Here is a 15,454-nt window from a genome sequence, read left to right on the forward strand (position 1 = left end):
ATTATAGGCGTGAGCCACTGCACCTGGCTGTCTTTTGAAATTTTAGTAATACAAGTTAGTAACTTGGTATTTGAAATTTTAGTATTAAAAAAAAAACTTCAATTGTATCATAAATCCTACTTCTTCATAGGAAAGACTAACAAAAAGTCCTTAAAGTTTAGAAGCGACTCCCCAGGGACGGGGGTACACTTTGTAGAGGAGCTGAGTGCACTTGGGCAGGTGCTCAGCTTTTGCCAGTGAATAGGTGGAGTTTTCTAATCCAGAGGAGCCAGCCATATATATATATACACACACATACACACGTTTCCCTTATACATTTTCATTTAGTTACTGACAACCCTCAAGTTTATATCTCTAGCCTGGGCTTCTACCCTGAACTCGACTTATCTAACTGCCTCCTTGAGTATCTCCATTTAGATACTGTGTTAGCGCATTCATGGCGCTATAACAAAATAGCTGAGACTGGGTAATTTATAAATAATAGAAATTTATTTCTCACAGTTCTGGAGGCTTGGAAGTCCAAGATCAGGGCACTAGCAGATCTAATACCTGGTAAGGGCTGCTGTCTGCTTCCAAGATGACGCCTTGCTGTGTCCACTGCAGGGGAGGAACACTATTTCCTCACATGGTAGGTCAGAAGGGCAAAAGAGCAAAAAGGATGAATGCTGTGTCCTTACATGGCACAGGAAACGGAAAAGCAAAAAGGAGTGTAGAGCTCCTTCACACTTCTTTTACAAGGTCACTAATCCATTCATGAGGGCAGAGCCTTCATGATCTAATCACCCCCTAAAGGCCCCACCTTCATGTAACACTATTATATTGGTGATTAAATTTCAACGTAAGAATTTTTGAAGGACACAAACATTCAAACCATAGCAGATACCTAATAGAAATCTCCGACTTGCTATGCCCATATCCAAAGCCCTGATTCTATCCCTCTTACCCCTCACATTGTTCCTCTTCATCTCAGCTAGGGTCAACCCCACCCTTCCAGATGATCAGGTTAAAAACCCCAAAGTCATCCTTGACTTTCTTCTTTCACGACTGATATTCAATTAATTAGCAGGTCCTATATAAGTTTCTTTCAAATTATATCCAGAATCTGACAACTTCTCACCACCTGCACTGCTAACACCCTTATCTGAGCCATTATTTCTCACCTGCATTATTTTAATAGCATTCTAGCTGATCTTCCTGCTTTCTCCTTTGGCTCCCTATAGCCTATTCTCAATATAGGATTCAGTAATCTTCTTCAAAATCTAAGCCAGATAATGGGACCCCCTCTGCTTAAATATCTCCAGTGCTTCTTAACTCACACAGAATAAGAACCAAAGTCTTTCAATGACCTGTAAAGCCACATACGACCTGGCCCCCCATCACTTCTGATCCCATCTACTACCACAATTACCCTTGTTTCCTGTGTTCTGATCACATTGGCCTTCTTGCAGTCAGAGTTCCTGTGTTTTGGAAGCAGATAGGCAAGATACTTGGGGGAAGGATAGGCATGGACAATAAGCAGTCTCTGCCATACCAATTCAAATTTTGAGACGACAAAAAATATATTCCATCTGCATCCCATAATATTATTTTCAGCTTACTATGTTCTGTGTGGTGATTTAAAGCCTGTCTCCAAGTTCTTTAGTATCAAGTGAGTCTAATTCCCTTCCTTTTAAGTATAGGCAGGCCTTTATCACTGCCTCAACACACAGAATGGTGCAAAAGTGATGCTATGTGACTTCTGAGGCTAGGTTAGAAAAGGCCATGCAGCATCTGCTGTTTCTCTTGGGATGCTGGCCTTCGAACCTAGTCACCATGCCATGAGGAAGTGGAGAGAGCACATAGAAAGCCCATGTGATCTAACATTCTCCATAGAACTAAGACTCTAAGAGGGTTTGATTTTTCCTTCCTGAGCTAGATACTAAATAAGATTTAGCCATGTCTCTTACTGCCACTTCACATGCTGAAGAGAATCAGGGTTATATGAATAGTGGAGAACTGTTATTTGAAAAAAAAATACAACTTGTAGTTCTTGAAGAACAATGGTGATGATCACTTTCTATAAATTTTCGTAATTCACTTCAACATGGTTTCTCCCTCACCATGTGATGGATACTACTTTAAGGACTAAGACCTCTAAATCACCAAATAACCATCTCTATCCTCATGATGCCTACATTTATACTTGCAGCAACTCTGATCTCCAATTTAGATCCAACTACCTGTTTCACATTTCCACTTGGATTTCTCACAAGCACTTTAATGGAAACTGAACTCATAATCTTCTCCACCCCTACAGACCTAGTCCTCCCTCAGATTTTCTATTTCAGAGAATGACTCTACCAATGCTGATAGTACCTATTATCCAGGCCAGAAATCTCTCTCATTCTGTATAACTCATGTATCCCATTCACCGAACACAATGCCTGGCACATAACTAGTATTTAGAATCTGTTGAATTAAACACTTTTAGGGAAACTGCCATTAAATCGAACGCTCAACTCCTTGAAAGAAAAATGAAATGGATTACGGTTTATCTAAAACCCAAGCAAATCTCCAATGCCTCTAAAACCCAGGCTCTTTCCATCATGCCAAAGCTACGACTATTTACTCGAACAGTTGAGTGCTTTCTAAAATTCCCATCATTACTGTGCATCAACATGCAGTTATGAATGAATTGATTATAATTTTCTCTGCTCTACCAAATTTCTACTTCTCATACTGTGTCTCATGAATGTGTGCCACTGCTGGAAAATGAACATTAACTGTGTATTCAGGGCATTTAATGACAAACTTGAGTGAAATGTTGTTATCTTTATAGGAAAGATTTCGTTGAGCTCTACTAAGCATTTTTGAAAGCAAAGTGTGTCAGCACAGTGAAATTATATGCAAAATTATCTAAACTATTCACATGATAGGCCATCACACTTTGTAGTAGATGAAGCTTTCTAAACGTAGGAGATGAAGCTGACTAATATCAACCTCTGGTCAAATTAACTCCAATCCAAGCCTCTGCCTATGTCTAAAGGCACAAAATGCAAACAACTATGGTACACAATAGTGTGAGAATTCGGGTAGCAAGGAGGACACTATTACAGCTCTGATTACACAAGACAGTTTCTGAGTTTCATCTGCTATTTTTGATACTTATTGAGTACTTAATGTGATAGGAGATGCATTATTCCTGGACTTGGTCCCTGACTTTTCTTTGGAATGTATAAGCAGAGTGGTGCATACTTTGGAGAGACTGAGAAGGCTTCTTACAGTCTTGAGTTTTTCATGCTCCAGACCATCTTAATTACATTAATCAGTTGTTGGTTAACTCAATCTGTTGGAGGTATACCACTAATTGTTCAGCCAGTAGACCTTGAGGGAAAAAATGTAAGTCCTCAGTCACCTGCTCTCTGATTTGATAATTCTCAGCTATAATTCTGACCTATCCCACAGGATATTGAAAAATAAGTAGTGAAATCTGTGTACAGATTGGGACCTAGTAGACAACACTTCAATTCTAAAAATTAAAATCCAAGATATTGTTTCCATTTGAGTAACTCCAAAATTTAAAAAAGAAATAATTTTTCTAGGTATGAGGTAAGATTACAATAAAAAAGGGATGTGCCTCTTTCTAGTAAGAATGTCACACTCTCTCATTTACCTCCTTTCTAGGCCACAAATACACGTTTCAGGATAATAATAGCTTTATCGAACAATTACTCTGTGCCAGGTACCTTACTTAGATCAGGGTTTCTCAACCTCTGCACAAGTGATATTTGAGGGTCAGATTATTCTGTTATGGGATGTTAATTTTAGTATACAGTAGTCCCCCTTTATCCACAGGGGCAGTAATTTCCAAGACCTCCAGTGGATGGCTAAAACATCTAACAGTCCTGAACCTGATTACCATAATTTGAACACATTTTGGTTCACATCTTCTGCCTTTTCCATCTTAACTAAGCACTTATGCACTGTGGCCACAACTCTTGCAGTTTGAGGTACAACAGCAAAACTAGCATGAATTGTCTTTCTTCTTTACAATTTCACAGATAGAAAATTCATTCTTACCACATTCTTAGCAACTTCAGCATATGATGTTTTTCTTTCCTTATGGAGAACTTACACCTTTTCACTTAAAGGAAGCACTTTACAGCTTCTCTTTGACATATCCGAATTGCCAGCATTACTACTCTTACACTTTGGGGCCATTATTAAGTAAAATAAGAGTTACTTGAATGCAAGCACTGAGATACTGCAAGAGTCAATCTGATAACCTAGACAACTACTAAGCAACTCTCCGACAGGTGGTATGGACAGCATGGACAGGCTGGGCAAAGGGATGATTCACATCCTAGGCGGGACAGCATGAGAGTTCGTCAGACTACTCAGAAAAGCATGCAGTTTAAAACTTATGAGCTGTATATTTCTGGTATTTTCCATTTAACATTTTCAGACCATAGTCTGAGGATGACAGACAGTAACTGAACTCAAGGAAAGCAATATCATGGATAAGCGGGGACTACTGTATTTAGCAGCATCCCTGGCCTTTACCCTTCCCCACACCCAGTTGTGAAAACCAAAAATGTCTCCAGAAATTACTACATGTTTGCTGGTGGGCAAAATTTCCCTAGTTGAGAACTACTGCCTTAGATATATTAATTTATTTAATCCTGTAAAAATGCTATGAAGTAAATTCTACTTTCCATTGTACAGGTGAGAACAGTCACATAGACACATTAAATAACTTGCCTAAGGCCAGACAGCCAGTAGCAATACAGCTGGTATTTGATCCAACGATTTCAGAGCCTGGAGTCTCAACAGCTATCTTGGTATCAAGACTTTGACCCCTTTATGACTGAGATGAGGCTTGGTAGATCAGAATCCCTTCCAGAGTTGTTGAAAGGAATTGCTGCATCAACAAAAGCTTGAAATGGGCTTGAAAATGACTTGAAAGTAAGAGAGAAGAGGGAGTAAGGTCTCCACCTACGTATACCTGGCTCACGGTAATTGAAAGAAGACATTTGTAAAATGGAGGACCACCTATGTATAGTCTAAAAACCTACAGCTTAGTAAGTTTCTTCTGCTACCACCTAAATTACTTTTACACCTAGGTAGAGTAGATGCTGAGTATAATTTAAGTGCCTCCTCTCAACAGAAATTTCTGGCCCGCCGGCCAGCATAATTCTCATTATTGGATTCCCTCCTGTAATTGGAGATTCATATCTTCCAATTAGAGAATTCCACTTGCAGATGACCCTTGTTAAAATGCCAACATCCATATTAAGCTCTGTTAGTATTCATCTAAATAAATTAATCAAATGAGCTGGTGAGTCATTTAGCAAGCCATTAGAAAGTAAATTACACAACAGGAAAGTTCTGATGACCCAGTCAGGGGCAGGGAAAATCTGGTTACAGTGTTATGTTGGGAAGCCACATCTGGGGCTGGTAACAAGGTGAGGCGGTACAGGAGAGGAAATGCACTGGGCAGGAGACAGGTGACCAGCTGTGAGGATGCATGGACAGTCACTTATAGGAAACTTCACCTCCTTTCCATCCTTCTCTCCAGTTTCCTATTTGATAATTTCTCCCCTCCTGATATCCCAGAGTTCTTCCCTCAAAATACAGACTGGTTCCACTTATCCGTGACAGGCTGCGCAGCAGACATGCAACTGCAAAACAAAATATGAGGGGCTGAAAGCTATCCTAGGCGGTGTTGCTCTTCCTTCAATCAGCTACCCAAATTGTTTTCTACACCTTGATGACATGGATTTCTACATGCTGGAAACTAAGCCAGAATCCACACTACACATGGCTTTTCCCTGACCCTGGCATCTCCAAACATCTTGTGAAACACAAACTTCATTTTCTGTGGGACAAGAGACTTACAGTGGGGATGCTCTATCACTTGCTGTGGATGTCAATCTTCGGGCAAGAAAGTCTGTCTTATTTATGTAGGGAGGCGAAAGGAATTCCATTCCTTTTCTCCCTAACTCATTACCTCTAAATAGTAGATAACTACTTGGTTTCTTTGAACCAGATAGTTACACTAAAAGTGCCTATTGTGAGAATTTTTCTTAAAAAAAATGAAGAAATAACACTGAAATTTATTACACTAGGTTCTATTATTAAGAACTTTAAGTCTGCTTAAAATAATTTTCAAGCATTCAAATGCTAAAAGAAAACTTCAAAAATATGGACAAGAAAATCAAAACCAAAGTTCACAAGTGATATAACAGGAAAAAAAATTATTGCAGAACTCTTAAAGGCCAGTGATTTTAAAAAAGAGAAAGAAAATAAAACCATGATACTGATAAAAAAAACTGGGTTGGGTAGCTAATTTTAAGAAAGTGACCAGATAAACCTTATACAAGCATACCATAGTTATCAAGTAGGCTGAAAGAGGGAAAGTTGGTCTGTTTCTGATCAAACTACCTTGCCTTTTGAGAAAAGCAAGTGAAAAGATAAATACACACAAGCTTGGATTTTAAAAAGAACTTGTATTTATTATATTTTGCAACTATGATCTTTTAAAACAGTGGCCTTAGGAAAATCTGCTTTGGCAAGCGACTGCAGAGGCTCCTGTGGAGAGGAAGTGAAAAGAATGGGCATATAAACATGGGCTGCTGGCACGTTCAAAGCGCAGGGGATAGTTCACAGAGCAAAATGTAGTCCTAAGTAAATGGGTTTCAGGCAATTTCAGTGTTAAGATAACATCATTAAGAGTAGAACAGATTGTGCTCAAACCCTGCTGTTTATAATTAACACGTTGCTTCCAAATACTCCAGGGTCCCTGGTAAATAGTCTTCTGCTCACATCCACCCAGACCAATCAGAATATTTTCATCAGATTCCATGCTGGGCCAGCACCTGTTTGGACAAATCCAATAGAGCCAAAGAACTCCTCTCCTTGGCCAGCTAACTAGTTGGATGAACACAGCTTGGCTTAGTCATTGTCACAGTGTCCATATGGCTTTGAAGCTTGTTTTCACAAGAAATCATACAAGTATTTTATTATGTCAAAGTTCACCGTCCTAAAAACAAAAACAGATAATATGTTAGCATTCTCACCCCTAGATTGCTCAGCTTTGTATGATTCTGGACAGCAAAACATGCAAAATAATTCATAACTAACGCTAAAAATCCTATAGTGCTATCAAATGCACCCTGATAGGACTGACATTAATTCTTTAAAATGTTATTAGGAACACAATTTTTTTAAGTTTTTTTTTTTTTTTTTTTTTTTTTTTGCCACACACAAAGTTTGCCTTTCTAAAAAAAAGTAAATGAAGCTAGAGCTATTCAATATTCTGTACTTCAATTGTACTACAGAAAGTTTAGACTTCATTTGAAAGCTATTTGCTTTTTGTCTAATAACCAGAATAAAGTAATTAGAGATTCAAAAGTATTTAAATCTTCTTTGCTTCTGAACATTGTTTGTCTTCCGAGACACCTGTTTTGTCATTACATAATGCATAGCTCATCTGTCCTCATTTGTAGTTTTCATTCTTTTCAGTCTTTTAATGCTGGCTGACCTGTGTGTGTATTGTAACTAAATCTGTATGATCCAAGAATACGATACAACAAACAGACGATGTGAATGTATATTTTTGTACTCTGATGGCAGGCAGAATAAAATAGCAGAGAGAGAGACATATAATTATTCTCCTTTCACCAAACTCATTCTTCACTATAAATATTCAGACTTGGAGGTTTATTATTTGAATAAATGGTCAAAATAATTGGATATAATGATCTAGCAATAAGTATAAAATTAAAGCCTTAAGTATTCAATTCTACAAAAATAATCATCCATGTGAGAACAGCCTTTTAAAGATTCACTAATTGCATGCTCTTATTTATTAAACCATCATCAATTAATGTTTTTGTCTATCATTTTGCAATATACTTTCTAAAAAAGTTTCTAAGCAAATGACTGACATATCAAATATTTTTTAAAATGTGGAATGGGGAACTATAGATACTGCTTATGAAAACACATTTAAAAATAGCTAAAAAGAGATGCTATGACTATTGTGGTACCTAATGTTGGATGAAGAATAACTTGCTTCATTGTAATAGTGCCTCTCTGAAGACTACTAAGCCTTTCCAAATGGTATAAAACTGCTAAAACAATAGTGAAGAACTAAAAATAGTTTAAAAAAATCTTATGCATAAAGACGCAAAAAGTATGGTTATTAAATCATAAAGTTATTTTATATGTTTTTCTTTCATTCAACTCTAGAAACACCCAAATTTATGGGCACCGAAGTACTTCTGACACATGATTCTTTCTGTTTGTTTTTGAGATGGAGTCTTGCTCTGTCGCCCAGGCTGGAGTGCAATAGCATGATCTTGGCTCACTGCAACCTCCACCTCCCCGGTTCAAGCAATTCTCCTGCCTCAGCCTCTCAAGTAGCTGGAGCTACAGGCATGTGCCAACACACCTGGCTAATTTTTGTAGTTTTAGTAGAGATGGAGTTTCACCATGTTGGCCAGGCTGGTCTTGAACTCCTGACCTGCTCAAGTCATCTGCCCGCCTTGGCCTCCCAAAGTGCTGGGATCACAGGCGTGAGCCACCGCACCCAGCCAACACATGATTTTTTAAAAATCATGATACTGATTGAAAAGATCTTATTTAGAGGACCACAGAAAGGAAACGGATATAATAGACTACTTTTAACCACGGACAAAAAAGGAAAGTGGTATTTGTACATCTCTCCAGGCACATTTCTCCACAATGACTTTGGGTCTTAGGTTATAAATGTAAAGTAATATGGTAAAATGGACTTAATGTTGTGTTTCCAATTTTTTTTTTTTCTGGACTTAGGTGAAAACAAAATTTTTGAAGCAGGTAAGATTAAAACAACTTAAATTCCAATACTAGCAGAATCCATAAATTACAATGTTATTTGATGAAATATTATACAGCCATATAAAATGATCAATATGAAGATATACCAGCAATATTAAGGGAGAAAGGGAGAAGAAAGAATTGCAAATAAGTTGTGACGGCTGCAGAGAAATGTTTGTCTAATGGACTAGTATTAGAAGAGCACAAATTCATGAAAATATTGCGATGTCTGTAGGACTTCTCTATTTTTTGAGAAATCTGTTTGTGTTACTATAGCATTAGAATAGTTTGTACAATAAACAAATAACAGAACAGACTTAATAGAATGAATGGAGTGACTTAAAAACACTAAGCAACTTAAATGTTCATAAAACTTTCACTATATTCCCTTTCTGTACTTTGTCAGTAGTAAGCATTCATGCAAACTGAATCATAGAAGAGTTTTAGATTTAAAAAAAATCAATCAGGAATTGAATATAAGATCATTCCTTTAAGAAACATTTACTTCCCAAGATATATCACTATCTCTACCATTCCTCCACCCCCAATATAAATAGGTAACTTGCCAATTGATCTCACACATATTATTTTAAGACATGGCAGAATTTGTTAGAATAACCACAGGGGCAATATAAACAACTATGCCACACATCCGAAAGATAACTTTGTGCTTTAAAGTACTTGAAGACAAACAATCCTCTTTTTTTTTTTGAGTCGGAGTCTCGCTCTGTCGCCCAGGCTGGAGTGCAGTGGCGCAATCTCGGCTCACTGCAAGCTCCGCCTCCCGGGTTCACGCCATTCTCCTGCCTCAGCCTCTCCGAGTAGCTGGGACTACAGGCGCCCGCCACCACGCCCGGCTAATTTTTTGTATTTTTTAGTAGAGACGGGGTTTCATCGTGGTCTCGATCTCCTGACCTCGTGATCTGCCCGCCTCGGCCTCCCAAAGTGCTGGGATTACAAGCGTGAGCCACCGCGCCTGGCCAACAATCCTCTTTAAAGAAAGGTATAACTTACAAGAGAATTGTGTAATTTGCATGGATGTTCCCTGGCTTTCCATGGTCACAGATGCATATTAGAGTCATGTAAGTATAATTTTAAACTTTGGGATAACTTTCAATATACTATGGGAGATTCTCCCACAGAACATGAATGAATTATTTTCTAAAGTAACCAGCTGGAAAGAAATACAGTAAACACAAATAGTGTGGTGGCAATTTTCCTAGGAGTAATTCTTAAATCAGAATTTAGAATACGTTAATACAAGTTAATTGTATGGCATATATTTAAGGATTTAATTTTGCCTTTATCCTTTTATTTCATTTTGTTGATTCATTAAAATACTTTTTCTTTCTTTTAGGATACTATTTTGTTTCCTTTTACTTTTGTGGGCAGTTTGAGTTTGAGGTTTTAATTTTTTTTTCTGACAACTTGCAACCATACAACTTTAAGTTGTAACCTCTATTTATCTTATAGTGTCTTCCTACTGACTGTGGAAGGAAAACAATTGAAAATGTGTAACTACCATTCACATTAAGAACAATCCAAGAACAATATTTAGTAAGCTTCTCAGTCATCTGTTGTCTGCCTTCTCCCATACTCTATCTCCAAATTCTATGTTCCCTTTCTAGAATCAGCTTCCTACAGCTTCTCTGTCTAAACCTTTCCACTGTAGTCTCTATATCCTCTATCTCTTCAAGGAATGGTTATTTTCCCCTTCCAGGCTTAACTGAAACTAGGCTCCCCTCAAAGGACACAGTCTTTTCTTCAGCTCCTTCCAATGAATGTTTAACTCTCTACTGTACCCCTGGACAGTTCTGTCACTTGGGGCTGGTGTCCTGTGCAAAAAGCTCTGCTACTCTGAGATTAAGACCATTCTGCTCACCATCCCCATCCTCTTTGTTGCCATCCCTTAGTCACTGAGTAATTTAGCATACAGTTCAGTCTTCCTTTCCAACCCAAGACCTGCGTCAGCCTAGTGATTTCACTATATATTTCTCTTTCTTACCTCCAATAACCTTTTCCACTCTCATAATCACACTCAGAAATGCTCTACTTCTAAAGAAATAAATTCAGACATTCTACCTTATGATCCCCACTTTCTCCCTTTTTTGCTTTCTGGAACATGTTGGGACAATCAGTTCACAAATGCCTTCATTTTTTCCTGATCTACAAACATTAACTGAGTATCTGTGTGCTAGGCACTGAACTATTAGCCCCCGACTGGCTTTACTTCCTTCCTGCCCTTCCTAGCTTATACTCCATGATTCATCAGGTCAAGTGGTTACTTGCTGGAATCCATTGAACTTACCTGGCAAAACCCCAGTACGATGTGATTTCAATTATAATTCTTTGCTGTCCCAGTCTCTAGCACATGGATTTGTGTTGGAGAAGATCATAAGTCTCACAGATTGGTGCCATTGTAAATTCAAGGTCAAAAACCTCAACACTCCCAACAAACTGCTTTCCTTTCAACAGTTTCTTCCATTCCCCATGGCAGCTATTTCAAATGTTCCAAATTTCTCTAAACTGCTATTTCTGCCCTTAGTCTCAATTTTGTCTCCTCCTTCTCAGAGAAAATAGAAGTCATCAGATGAGAACTCCTTCAGCTTTTTGCCACCAAACCTCCAAATTCAGCTCCATCAGAATCCATCATTTTCTCTTGTTATAACGCAGGAGGATTCCGCTCTCTCATCTAGGGCTCTTGCAACTCAAATTCTAAATCCCATGCTTATATAACATTTCAGTAATTGTGTGCTTTAAGTTAATCCTTCTCCCTTTTGTATCATTAACTCTCCTTCTCTAACTGTTCTTTCCTATCAGCATTTAAATATGCTCAAATCTTTAAAAAATAAATAATAACCCTCTCTCAACCATACAACCCCTTTAGCAGTTATAATCCTCTCTCTTGGCCAGACACAGTGGCTGATGCCTGTAAACCTAGCACTTTGGGAGGCCGAGGTGGGTGGATCACCTGAGGTCAGGGGTTTGAGACAAGCCTGGCCAATATGGCAAAACCCCATCTCTACTAAACATACAAAAATTATCTGGGCGTTGTGGCACGCGCCTGTAATCCCAGCTACTCGGGAGGCTGAGGCAGGAGAATCACTTGAACCTTGGAGGCAGAGGCTGCAGTGAGCCGAGATCATGCCACTGCACTGCAGCCTGGGTGACAGAGTGAGACTCTCTCTCAAAAAAAAAAGAAAAAAGAAAAACAATCCTCTTTCTCCTTTATAGCAAATAAATAAGTAAATAAATGAATCCTAGAATACAGGCTAATAAGAATAGGATATAGCTATGTTATACTTGTTGCTGTATCTCCCCAAAGCCTACCACAGTGTTTTGTTTATAATGGGCAACACAATAAATGTTAAATAAATGAATGAAAAACATTATCTCTCTTTGCTACATCTACTTTCTCATAAATACTACAATATGACTTCTACTTCATCATACCACTGAAAGTGTTCTGGATAAAGCTACAAATGACTGCTTTATCAGTAAATCAGAGAATTCTGCTTGATTTCTTGGTGACAACTGACTTTTGACCATTACTCCCTTCCCTTATAGTTTCCTAGTTTTCTTGTGTATACAGCTTTATATGAACTGTTATATGCACTTAAGCTTACATCATGAGTTATTTTCCCATGTTACTATCCTTCAAAAGTGTGATTTTCAATAACTGTATAAAAATACATGATGCTATTGATTGACTGCCATTTTAGACATTTAGGTTATATCCTGTGATCCCTATTATCTCATTTGTTCTCTGCCACAGGTGTCTGGAATGACGCCAACCTTCCTTTTCTTTGGTAACTATCCTTGGGACTTCCTCTCCCATCAAGCCTTGATTTGGAATGAGACTATCTCTGAGCTCCCTTCTTGCTGTCCCCAAAAACAAATTCATATGGTTCCCCTTCATCTGAATTTTTACTGCTCATCACTATAGGAAAACATGCAATATTTATTTAGCACATTCTAAGTTTAAAGCACTGTGCTAGGTTTGAGGATAAGGCAGTGATAGACATAAACAGAGTCTGCTTTGAGCTTATGATATGAGCTTGTATTCTAGAAAGAAAGATGAACTCTAATTACTCAATTATTTAAGTAAAACTTGTTACGTATAATGAAGAACAAAATGGGAACTTCCAAATTGTGTGTGTGTGTGTGTGTGTGTGGTATGGGGGGTGATGATGGTGGTTGTGCTATTTGTGAGAAGGCGTCTTTAAGGAGCAGACATTTAAACTGAAATCTAAAGGTTATGTAGCAGTTAGCTAGGTGAAGGAGAAAAGAAGCTGGAAAATGCTGTATATACAAGGATGGGAAGCAGAATGGTGAATATAAAAAATGGAAAGAAGTGGTTAAAGTTCAGATACCGAGGAAAGAAGGTGTATGTGCTAGATGGGGCTAGGCACAGGTAGGGGCCAGATCATTTGGGCCTTGTAAGTTATTTAAAAGATTCTGTTATTTATCCCAAGAGCTATGGGAAACTATTGAATATTTTTAAGGAGTAGGATGACATTAAATTTTTATAAAATCATTCTGGCTACAGCGTGGATAATAAATTATAAGAGGATAAGAGTAGACAGAAGATCAATTAGACTGTTAGAGAAGAGATGATGGTGGCTTGATCTAGAGTGGTAAAAGTATCATGATAACAAGTAAATTAAATTGAGACAAATAAGAGGGGCTTTGTAAGCTTAATAGGACTAATGGTGGAATATTAGGAGTGGGGGAGAGAGAGATGCCAAGAAGGACTCTCAAATTTCAGGCCTGGGCAACACAGCAGACTGCAGTGCTTATTACGGAAATAAGAAACATTGGAGGAAAGCCAGATATTTCACTTTTTGTTGGTGGGTTGAAGCAGAGGTTAGAATTCCTAAGTTCAGTTTTGGAAATGTATTAATATAGCTGGGAAATAGCAATAAAGGTCAAGAATATTATAAAAAATAGGTCTGGTCTTTAAAAATAGGGGCATTATTAATACACAGATGATTGTTCAAGTCACAGGTGTGGCTCAAGTTGCCTAGGGAAAAAAAATGTAATAAGAGAAAAGAGCCTAGGGCCAAGCCTAAAGGAACAGGTATATTTAAAGGTCAGGTGGTAAAGATAGCCTTTGTTAGTAAAAACAACCAAAGAATAAAGAGGAAAACCAGAATACTATGGAATCATGTCTAAGAGAAGAGAGTTTTAAGAAAGACAGAGTAGCCAACAGTGTTAGGTGCCACTGAAAGGACAAACAGCCAAGACTAACAAAGGTTCTGGGAAAGTGGAGGAGATGGAATTCAGAGCATAGGTAGAAGAATCCACCTTAGGAAGAGGAACCCCAACCTGCTGAAAAAGGAAAGAAAGAGAAGATGGACAATAACACAGGTAGCTCAATTCTCAATTGATGCTTTCAACCTTGTTCTGTGAAACAGAGTGAAGACTGAACAGAATGAACCCAGGCATTAGAATTTGTGGTTTAAACAGAGTCAAGAATTTAGGTGGAGGCTGGGTGCGGTGGCTCACGCCTGTAATCTCAGCACTTTGGGAGGCCGATGCAGGCAGATCAACTTGAGGTCAGCAGCTCAAGACCAGCACGGCCAACATGGTGAAACTCTGTCTCTGCTAAAAATTAGCCAGGTGTGGTGGTGTGTGCCTGTGATCCCAGCCACATGGGAGGCTGAAGCAGGAGAATCGCTTGAACCCAGGAGGCAGAAGTTGCAGTAAGCCAAGATCACACCACTGTACTCCAGCCTGGGGGACAGAGCAAGACATTCCATCTCAAAAAAAAAAAAAAAAAAAAAAAAAAAAAAAAAAAAAAATTTAGGTAGAAAAGAAGTCTGGATACCAAGTGCCCTATTATCTCAATACATGAGGTGGAATGGCTGAAGAGACAAAAATCAGTCTTAAGGAGAATAGGGAAATAGAGCCAGATTGCATGAGTCTCAAGGAAGTCCACATTTTTATAAGAAGTTGGGGGCAGTAACAGTCTGCAAGTGGCAACAAGAAGGATGGCACCAAAATGACCTCCAACCCTGAGGGATTAGGGTTTGAGAAAATACATAGCTACAACTAGAGATAAGTCCAGGGGAAGCAGCATCCCAAAGAAGGAACCAGGTTTTAGCTAAGGCAATGAGGAAGACTATTAGGAGTAGAGTAAGGCACATGGGAGGGAGGGAAAGAATGAAAGGTAAAGTCAGCAGAAAAGAAGTACAAAACACGGGGATGAGAGAATGGAAGAGGGCAGGTGTGGGGAGGAGCGGGTGCTTATTCTATGGATATTGCCCATGGGAAGTAGGGAACAGTAAAGAAAACAAAAGAAAGTTACAGAGTCCCCAAGTTCTATGTCAAGATTCCAGGTCTAAAGTTCTTGCTTCCTTCTGAGGTGGTAAATGAAAGTGCATGTCTCTGGATGTGTTTAACTTCCATCACTGTGATGCTCTGCACTAAGTAACGTCAAATTAAGTTGGATTCAATGGAAATTCACTATATTAGGAACCCACAAACTTCTGTTTTGCACATGATTATGTTGGGGCACAACCTAACACATTCAGAGTAATAAAATCCCTGAAATGAATAGGTTTCACCTCAAATTTATGCCTTGGATAGAGGCTCTTAGATACAGAAGTTC

At 38.5% G+C, this 15,454-nt stretch overlaps 1 protein-coding gene across 1 annotated transcript in view; it reads right to left on the minus strand.

Annotated features, from left to right (window-relative positions):
* Positions 1–6,468: 6,468 nt before the first annotated feature.
* Positions 6,469–15,454, minus strand: part of ORC5 (origin recognition complex subunit 5) — an 83,622-nt gene continuing 74,636 nt past the window's right edge. The window contains exon 14 of the mRNA XM_004090184.1: positions 6,469–7,021. Coding sequence (XP_004090232.1) covers positions 6,976–7,021 — 46 coding nt within the window. The 3' untranslated portion in view covers positions 6,469–6,975. The remainder of the gene's footprint in view (positions 7,022–15,454) is intronic.

The sequence above is a fragment of the Nomascus leucogenys genome, chromosome 13 (assembly GCF_006542625.1).
Source record: "Nomascus leucogenys isolate Asia chromosome 13, Asia_NLE_v1, whole genome shotgun sequence".
NCBI lineage: Eukaryota > Metazoa > Chordata > Mammalia > Primates > Hylobatidae > Nomascus > Nomascus leucogenys.